The 10,072-nt window shown below is 34.8% G+C and overlaps 2 protein-coding genes across 2 annotated transcripts; both read right to left on the reverse strand.

Annotated features, from left to right (window-relative positions):
* Positions 1–654: 654 nt before the first annotated feature.
* Positions 655–2,089, reverse strand: LOC128223250 (enhancer of split mgamma protein-like). Its single transcript, XM_052932541.1, has 3 exons — positions 2,039–2,089; positions 1,612–1,707; positions 655–1,284 (listed from the first exon to the last, which is right to left on the reverse strand). The coding sequence occupies exons 1-3, from the start codon at positions 2,087–2,089 to the stop codon at positions 655–657; spliced, it is 777 nt and encodes a 258-aa protein (XP_052788501.1).
* Positions 2,090–8,354: 6,265 nt separating this feature from the next.
* On the reverse strand, positions 8,355–9,772 carry LOC128223251 (enhancer of split mgamma protein-like). Its single transcript, XM_052932542.1, has 3 exons — positions 9,722–9,772; positions 9,287–9,382; positions 8,355–8,975 (listed from the first exon to the last, which is right to left on the reverse strand). Exons 1-3 carry the CDS (start codon positions 9,770–9,772, stop codon positions 8,355–8,357), a joined length of 768 nt encoding a protein of 255 aa, XP_052788502.1.
* Between the last annotated feature and the right edge of the window lie 300 nt (positions 9,773–10,072).

The following is a 10,072-nucleotide window of genomic DNA, read 5'->3' on the forward strand; positions in this document are numbered from 1 at the left end:
TGTCCGAAAATTGGTATACGAATAGAACAGCATATGCCCAACTACCAACTAGAGACAGTTTTAAAAATAAGTCCTCATAGTATACTACTAGATTAGCATTAGGACGTACGTCGTCTTGCGTTCCGCATTAACGCAAGGAAAGAAAAAAAACAGGACCCTGTAACACCCAAAACAATAAAGTTCTAAAACAAGGTGTATACTTTTTTAGCATTTTACTCGTGGTGTTTACCTCTAAACGATGATCGGTCTTGCTTTTCGGGGGAAAAAGTTGGCGGGTAGATAAAATCTTATAACTATTAAACAATCAGAGATCAAAAGAACTCGTTTCCGATACCACTTTTTTATTTCATTACTTTTACAATGACAAATTGGATTTCTAGGTTAAGTTTATCAAAATCTTTATTTCTTTCAGCTCATTTCTGTGAATTTCGCAGGAAGTCAGAGTGATTTCAAAAACAAAGTTGTTTATCCAGCTTTCCATTTATTTCCTATTATATATATGAAAATGTACAATTTGGACATACACATAAAAATATATATATCTGTTGGATAGTTTGCATACTATAAATATGGTATATACCCGGATAGGGGCATATAATGATCACATTTGCAATATCTCAGTAACAAATACAATAACAGACATATAAAATCAATTTACCACGGGCGCCACAAATTGTCTTTAATAACGTGACCTATTTTGTCTTCCGTGTTTTCACCAATAGAAACCTCGCCTTCAGATGCTAGAGAGTCACGTGACTGGGCGCCAGATGACACATTGAGACTGGAAAACCCGGACTCGTCGCTGTTGAAGCTTGGACCGGAAGCGCTGGAGAAATGAATGCTGACGTCACACTGGCCTTCTAAAAGTCGTGAGATCGGTGAGAATTCCGGAGTATCCATGGGTGATTTGTGACTGTCTATTCGGTCATCAACCCTCCTTGGCGTGGACATGAACGTGTGCTGGTCCTGGGCTGGATGAACATGAGTAGACGACGACTGAACTTTTGTTTTTGTAAGCCGACTCTCCTCGACCAATTTCGTCTTTTCCATATACACTCCGTGGAGATTGTCGCTCTCGCTAGTTGTCAGGCTTGTATCGGTTGCGTTGTTGTCGGTGAGAAGGTTTACTGTCTCCCGTGCGCAGTCCCGGAAATCGGCATTGAAGGAGGCGGCGGTGGCTTCATAGGCAACCCTGGCGGCGCGTTGATGCTGCTGCAGCTGCGTCAGGTGGAAGACGGTGAGTTCCAGGATGTCCGCCTTGTCTACGCGAGTCATCGGTGCCTTCTGCAGAAACGCACAAAACATTTTTAGATATACGAACATTTGCTACACATATTTCAAAGTTTGTTCAAGATACACTTTTTGGACTTTAATATTATTTCAAGTTATTCAATAATAAAAATCACCACCAATAAAGTTAAAATGATCCTTGTTCATTTCATTTGTACTCTAATTTAAAATTTAAAATAAGTCGAATTTGAAAAACAATTCGTTCAGGCTTAAGCCTGCATGCAAATTTTGACTTTAATTTCCAACATGTTTTTTACTATCCTGGAGCATGCATAGCACACTATAAAATCAGTACACAGGAAGAGGCGTGTGAGGACTTACCTGTTGGCGGATGGTGTCCGCGATGAGTAGTTTAAGCCGGTCAATACTCGCATTTATTCTTTCCCGGCGTTGACGCTCCAGTTGCGGTTTACGAACCTGCGTGCGCATACAAAATTAAATGTAAGATAATATGCAAATGATATATTATAATATTACATATAATATACATGTGGTAATATTTTTCAGCAGTCGTAATAACCTTGGTCAACGTACGTGCATATCTACTGTTCTGACTATATGCATGTGTTTCTTCTTGCATTAAATTCGTGTATTTTATCTTTTTAGAACTCCACTATTTTATTCAAATACTAACGTCAACAAAACAAAATTTATAAAAAACGGCTCTGTAGATGCCGTCTTAAAGACATGTCTCACTGTCTACAACGTAATTGTGTTTTATTTCGGATCAAAGCACAAGGTCACCTACCTTTCTGAGATACGAGGAAACCTTTCTAGGAGAATCACGCTTGTCAGCCATCTTTTTTAGGGGTTTTTTAATACAAAATAAACGAAAACGTAAAGCTTTGGTTATTGTTTTTGCTAATGAAACGTATACAAGTTGCTAGCTTTTTTTCAAGTCAATTCAATCAAAATGCAAAAGGCAAATATTTACTGGTTTAACTGTTATTCCCGGTATATATAGCACTTGATACGCGTGTCATTTGTCACGAGAGTTCAATTATCGCTTTCACGTGGACATCCGTAATTACCGACAAGGGCTGATAATTGGTTGAGTAAATGGTGGACAACTTTAAGTAATTGAAGGTGTAAAGTGTGACTGACAAAACGATCAATTTTTTCTCATATTAATTAAGAAGCTTGTTAATTCTTAACAACTCTCAATTGAAATGATTGGACTTTAATGAAATGCTTTACTACATCCTTTCATTGGAAACTCCATTATGCAGTTTATTGAAATTATAAACTTAATAAAATATAGATATTCGCAATGTTTGGTTCATAGTGAAACCAAATGGAAAGTTAATACATTGAAGGTAATTCATTCATCAATTATACAAAACAAAACTGCCGGTAAAGCTTCTTTTGAATGATTCAAATTTTAAGTTAAGATATCTTGAAAGTTTTAACCGAGAGTTTTCTTACATGCATATTATATTATTTAAGATTTTTTTATAAAATGGCTATATGATCGTAGTAAAATTTTGTTTTTATTACCCCCTTTTAATATATCATACCAACATTATAGCGTCGTTTTGAGTTATTCAAAAAGGTAATCTATGCAAAAATATTGTAATGAATAACCAATATTAATTGAACATTGAAATGATACCGATGTCAAATATGCACTTACATCTGTGCATCCTTATAATGGATAATTAACCTGAAACATTAATGGTGTTGTTGCTCACGTTACTTTAATGACAGCATTCTTATGAAAAACTACAGAAGCCAGCTCAGTTGCCAAAAGTTTAAACATACATCCCGTTTAATGGTACAGGGTAAACGCCAACGACATGGAACACAAAAACAAAACAAAATCACAAACAATAAATATGGAACAACAGCACAAAACTCCACAAACAACACAGTGCAAATACACCATGTAAAATAATCTAGGTGTGTTTATCAAAGATGGTTAGGTACCGCCTTGGAACGGTCAGTAAAATTTACTGGGGCTCTCAACCAGTTTGCGTGCACAACATCGCTCTTTTCCCAAAGGTAAATCTAATCAAAGTATGCATTAACTTTAGGAACTTAATTAACTACATGTATATAGAAAAAATACTTTAACTTTAATGAATTCAAATATATTCAGTTAAATAAATTGTTTGAGAAATTTAAAAAAACAAAAAACATTTCTATTGAATAAACAGATTAAGGTAAATACACCTTCGAAAATATTTATACAATGAATAATAAATTTGAAAGTAAAATATATTATAGTTTTGATAACCTAAAATATTAAGGCTTTCAAACATTCTATTTGAAAGTGAAATGCTGAGTTTTTAATGCATTGTAACTAACAAAAAGTTAATATTGTTGTAAAAAAATGTTATGTTTTTATGAAGTAAACATTTAAGGGAATTAATCTAAAAATGAATGTTTGAATACGTATGTGAAAAACTACAGAAACAAACACAGTAGCCAAAAGTTTAAACATAAACCCTGTTTAATGGCACTGGGTAAACGCCAAAGACATAGAACACACTGTTTAAAACGTTATTGTCTCGTGGATCTACCGTTATGTGTTTTACGGCATGTTAGACATCATTTTGAGATCGTACTTAAAATTGAAATCGAAGACAAAAATATAGCCTACTTTGAAAAATATAATAGTTTGTATAATTATTCTAATCTAAGGCAATGTTTAGATATCAAAACATGAAATATTGAATATACGTGATAAAAAATTGTTGTCTCGAAAAAGTATGTTTAAGCCATACTACAAAACATATATGTATTATATCATTGGCGAGTGCATGGAATAATTATAATTTTAAAAGGTTGCATTTATCAATTCATTTTTGAGAAATATTAACAATTTATGTCTGCTATGCCATGATTGTTTTTTATGTCTATATCATTGTGTAAAAGTGATATTTGAATTATTTATTGTATATATTCTGTAACGACCACCAAACCCAATGGAGTAAAAGTGACCAGCAAAAAACTTTAAACGACAACATTTATTCACTAGGATTTTTATAAAAGTAATTTAAACTAAGTAATGCTAAAATTTAAAAACCTATAAAAAGAAAAATGCTCAAAGTCAAAAAGTTCACTTAAAATCTTCACTGATACTGGTACTTTTTATGTCCACATAATAAATTCCGCAATAAAATATTAACGCACTATATGAGCACTAGTTAGATCCATAAGCAATTTTCGGAATAAGTCCCACAAAAATCTTAAACGAATTCCTCATAGACTTATTGAATTAAATCCGAGATTTACAAAAATCTGCTGGCACTGCTGAAACTTTTAAAAAAAAACTTTGGTATGACAAAAAGACTCAAGATTAGATTATAGTATACCAAACAAGAATGTGCAAGAACCATTATAATTTTAAAATATTTGTTTATTCTAAAACGTCTAAACATAGGACTAGCGAATTCGGGGGGTCGCCCCGCCTAAAATCGTCCAAGTTTAATCTCCAATGTACCAGAAAAAAGTAATATAAATAAACCATTTTTGACTAGAAAATGATTTTATGGTAAGGAGTACACCCTATAACCCCCCTGCCAACATTTTAAACCAAACAAATTTATTTAGGTTCTAAGTGAGTAATGCAAGTCATATGGTTGCGCCCCCGATAACGCCAAATCATGGAGCCGCTCCTGCAAATACTAAATATAAAACTCAAGAACACTCTTAACAAATCCTGATAAAAGCATTCTGAAACATCATAGGGGAAGAACATTTTTTTTCTTTAATGCATCCAGTTCACTCAAATATGGAACTAAAATATTTAGCAGTAAAGCACTGAATTTAATATTCATATGCATGTAACACTTCCCGTCTTCTAGAAAAAGAAAGTAATATATCTTTCTTTTTAAAAGGTATGTTTTAGAAATGGATACGGAGAGTGAGTGTAACACATGCATTAACAAAACTATTATACCATTGTAATATCATATAACATATATATTTTAGAATCATATAACATATATATTTTAGATGAAACTTTAATTAACATATGGTAATACCGCAAACTACGAACGGGGCAGTTCATATGGAAATATAGTTACCTCTCCCCCTTTATATGTATAATTTCAATATAATGTTCCTGCTACAACAAAGCTCAGCAGCCTTTTATTTTTTATTTTTAATGCGTACACGAAACTAAGGGGATTGTTATCACTGTTAAGACAACAATGGGTGAGTGTGAAGAAGTGAAGAAAATAACTTGTCAAACTGTTGAATAGCAATAACAAGAGCAAGAGCTTTTTCTACTGTATAGTAATTTGCCTGATGTTTTTTTTATCCTTTTGGAAAAATAACAAACTGGATGCTTAACCACGTTATTCTCCTATTGTATCATACAGGACCTTTGCCAATGTCACTGGCATCTAAAGCCAATTTAAAATACTTGTCAAAATCTAGTGTCAACAGAACTGGTTCAATATTATGAGGGTTTTTTCAGATTTTTCGATAAAAACTAGCTATACAAACTTATTGCATCAGTTGTAGTTTACGTGCAGGCACAGAAAAATCAGAATAGCTTTGACCTTTGCATCTATAAGTTTGACTTGACCCTTTCCCACAACACGACATAAAAATGGTACAGAAGCATGCCAAAATTATTTTTGCAAGATTAATGGTCGACTTGAGTTCAGTGAATGGCACGAAGAAAGCCCTGATTTTACGAAGATGGGCATTGCATGGGTCAAAGTAAATGATGACATCATCGGTTTATACGTCAGATCATGAAGACCAGAGATAGTCGTATTAACAAGCCGCGTGCGAATTATTCATTTCAAATGGCATAAAATGTTACAAAGGCTTATGCAACAACAGGGAGGGCCATTTTCTTGGGAGGGGCATTTCCTAATGTTGTCATTGCTTGTGGCCCAACCCAGTTGTACAAAAAAAATTTTTTTCGAAACTATGTATATCACGTTTGTATATTATTTACAATAAAATACGATTAAAGCAGGCTTATATTTTACAGCATCGTATTATAAATTATATTCACATAGTTCACCAATTGTAGGTATGAGAATACACGGAGAGCTGCAAATGCACTAACTTTGTTCAATAAAGTAATTATGCAAGAAAATATTTTACTTCGTCTCAAACGTTAAGCTGTTAAAACGCATAGATTTTGTACAAAAGTTGTTTTACTGATCTAATGTCGTCCGCACCGGGAGTATAATAAATTGCATCTGTCCTTGTTAAAATGTAAGAAAATAGGCGCTCATATTCATCTATCATTTGATCTTTTTCGTCTGTCTATGGCGGTTCAAGGTGATCAAGGTACTTGCCTAGTTTGTTCAGAATGTCTGAGCTTTCAAGCTAAACTGGACAAGGACTTGTCATATTATCACAATCGTGCCCTGTTTCTATCATAAATGTTTTCTGACAGAGTTTACATCTGGCACTTGTTTATTAAAAGAGCTGTCTCTGTCTATGTGATCTTTAGCATGTTGACATGACACATTTGTTAAAAGAATGATTCGGCTATATTATTTATGCATTCATTATTCAATGTTGCTTCAATTCTAGTACTGTTTCAAGTATCTGGAATAAATGTATTGTAAATCCGATACCAAAGTCATCCAAGAGATCCATTGTCATAGAGAGGAATAAGTCTTGCCTCTTCAGTGTATAAAATTTTACTGTTCCATTTAAATGATCGGCTTAGTTATTGGGTCATGGCCAAAATTTACTAGGGGACGAACAGTGAGGTTACGTTTTCTGGAATATAGAAGTATAATAGACCAAATATCTAGTCTGACTAGCATTATTGACAACAGGAAAAACACAAATTATCCACATATGCAGCTTTTATTAATTTTAAAATAGCTCATGATTGTATTAATAGAGATAAACTATGGGCAAGGCTGTTTAGACTTGGAATATCCGGTGAAATGCTTCAGGCCGTTAAGTCGTTCTGTTCTTCCCTACAGAATGGTTTGATGTTTTAATGGTCTCCGACAAGGTTGCATTATGTCCCCATTATTATTCAATCTATTTGTAGATGACCTAGTTATGTACTTTAAAAGTTTAGATGTTGGCATTTCTTTTGAAGATGAGGAAATATATATTCTTTTATATGCAAATGACATTGTTCTTTTAGGTTCAAATGAAAATGACTTACAAATTAATACTCCGGAATGCTTTATCGTATGATATGACCATTCATGGTACTAAGAGTTACATAGTTCACTTTCGCTCTCAACCTGTCCAACGTATTTTTACAATTTTATTTGTGGCAGGAACAAATTAGATGTAGTCGTTAAGTAAACGTATCTTGGCATTGTTATCAACGAATATCTTTCTTATAATTTGACTGTTAAAGCTGTTGCTAAGAGTGCTAGCCGTGCCCTTGGTCTTATTATTGCTAAATGTAAACTTGTCGGTGGTATGCCTTATGACGCATTCACAAAGTTATATGATTCAATTGTATGGCCTATCATAAGTTACGGTGCATCTATCTGGGGAGTTAAATTGTTCCATGCATCAACGCTGTTCAAAACAGAGCATTGCGGGGTTTTTTCTGGGGGTAGCGAAATATACTCCCAATGATGCTGTGTCAGGTGAAATGGCATGGATGCCACCAATCTGTCGCGGGATTTTAGTCTAGGTTGTGTAACACACCTGTGTTTAGTGTAAATAAACGAAAAGCACTCTGGGCAAACAGCAAATATGCTCTGTCTTACTTTTACGGAAAACTCGTTTAAGGGGTAAAATTCTTCAACTATTAACAATTATAGATCAAAAGAGCTCGTGTCCGATACTCCTTTACTTCATTTGACTTATTTCGCAATGACAAATGTAGTTTCTAGCTTATATGTGTATTATAAGTGTACATGACCAATGCAAATCCTTATCTTTTTTGTGAATTTCACAAGTAGGTCAGAGTGATTTCAAATAGACTTACGGCCAAAAGCAAGGGAGTGTATCCAGCTTTCCATTTATTTCATGTAATACATATGCAAATGTACAATATGCACATAGCGTGGTTACTATAAATTGTGTATATACCGGGATAGGGGCATATAATGATCAAATCTGCAATATCTCAGTAACAAATACAATAACAGTAATACAAATACAATCTACCACGGGCGCCACACATTGTCTTTAATCACGTGACCTATGTTGTCTCTCGTGTTTTGACCAATAGAAACTTCGCCTTCAGATGCTAGAGAGTCACGTGCCTGAACGCAAGAGGACACATTGAGGCTGGAAAACCCGGACTCGTTGCTCTGGAAGCTTGAACTAGAAGAGCTTGAATGATGAATGCTGACGTCACACTGGCCTTCTAAAAGTCGTGAGATCGGTGATAACACCCTGATCTCCATGTGGCCGTCCATTCGGTCATCAGCTCTTCTTGGCGTGGACATGAACATGTGCTGGTCCTGGGCTGGATGAAAATGAGTAAACGACGACTGAATCTCTGTTTTCGTTAGCCGACTCTCCTCGGCCGATTTCGTCTTTTCTATATACACGCCGTGGGGATGGTCGCTCACGCTGGTTGTCAGGCTTGTATCGGTTGCGTTGGTGGCGCCGAGGAGGGTTACGGTCTCCCGTGCGTAGTCACGGAAACCGGCATTGTAGGAGGAGGCGGTGGCCTCAGAAGCAACTCTGGTGGCGCGTTCACACTGCTGCAGACGCGTCAGGTGGAAGACGGTTAGTTCCAAGACGTCCGCCTTGTCTATGCGAGTCATCGGTGCCTTCTGCAGAAAGACACAAAATTTGTTAGATATACGAAGATTTGATACACAATTTTTAAAGCTTGTTCAAGATTAAGCATTTTAGACTTTTATTTTATTATTTCAAGTAATTCATGTGTGAAATCACCACTGTTATAGTTAAAATTCGTCTTCTTTAATTCAGTTGTACTTTTATTTAAAATTTAAAATAAGTCAAATTTTAAAAATATTTCGTTCAGCCATTTATTGTATTGCATGCAAATTTTGACTATAATTTCCGGACGCATGCAAAGCGCATAATAAAATTACACCGGAAGAGGTGTATGAGGACTTACCTGTTGGCGGATGGTGTCGGCGATGAGTAGTTTAAGCCGTTCAATACTCGCATTTATTCTCTCACGGCGTTGACGCTCCAGTTGCGGTTTACGAACCTGCGTGCGCATACAAATAAATGTGAGATAATATGCAAATGATATATTATGAATATTACATATAATATACACATGGTAATATTTTTTAGCAGTCGTAATAACCTTGGTCAACGTACGTGCATATATTCTGTTCTGACTATATGCATTTGTTTCTGTTTAATCATTTGCATTACATTCCTGTATTTTATCTGTTTAAAACTCCACTATTTTATTCAAATATTAACGACAACAAAACAAAATTTATAAAAAAAAAGCTCTGTAGATGCCGTCTTAAAGACATGTCTCAATGTCTACAGCATAATTGTGTTTTATTTCGGATCAAAGCACAAGGTCACCTACCTTTCTGAGATACGAGGAAACTTCTCTCTGGGAATCACGCTTGTCAGCCATCTTTTTTAGTGTGTTTTTAAATAAAAAAAATAAACGACAAACGTAAAACTTTTGTAATTGTTTTTGCTAGTAAAAAGTAAAACTTTTGTTATTGTTTTTGCTAGTAAAACGTATTATAAGTTGCTAGTTTCTTTTCAAATCAAAATGCAAAATATTTACTGGTTAAACAGTTATACCCGGTATATATAGCACTAGGTAAGCGTGTCATTTGTCACGAGAGTTCAATTATCGCTTTCACGTGGACATCCTTAATTACCGACAAGGGCTGACAATTGGTTGAGTAAATGGTGGACAACTTTA

This window comes from Mya arenaria, chromosome 17 (assembly GCF_026914265.1).
Source record: "Mya arenaria isolate MELC-2E11 chromosome 17, ASM2691426v1".
NCBI classification, from domain to species: domain Eukaryota; kingdom Metazoa; phylum Mollusca; class Bivalvia; order Myida; family Myidae; genus Mya; species Mya arenaria.

Excerpts from the sequence above, each read along its gene's own strand:
- LOC128223250 (XM_052932541.1), bottom strand. The coding sequence starts at position 2,089 with ATGGCTGACAAGCGTGATTCTCCTAGAAAGGTTTCCTCGTATCTCAGA. Across the intron at positions 1,708-2,038 it reads TTTCCTCGTATCTCAGAAAG|GTTCGTAAACCGCAACTGGA; the intron begins GTAGGTGACCTT and ends ATGCGCACGCAG. Across the intron at positions 1,285-1,611 it reads CGGACACCATCCGCCAACAG|AAGGCACCGATGACTCGCGT; the intron begins GTAAGTCCTCAC and ends GCGTTTCTGCAG.
- LOC128223251 (XM_052932542.1), bottom strand. The coding sequence starts at position 9,772 with ATGGCTGACAAGCGTGATTCCCAGAGAGAAGTTTCCTCGTATCTCAGA. Across the intron at positions 9,383-9,721 it reads TTTCCTCGTATCTCAGAAAG|GTTCGTAAACCGCAACTGGA; the intron begins GTAGGTGACCTT and ends ATGCGCACGCAG. Across the intron at positions 8,976-9,286 it reads CCGACACCATCCGCCAACAG|AAGGCACCGATGACTCGCAT; the intron begins GTAAGTCCTCAT and ends GTCTTTCTGCAG.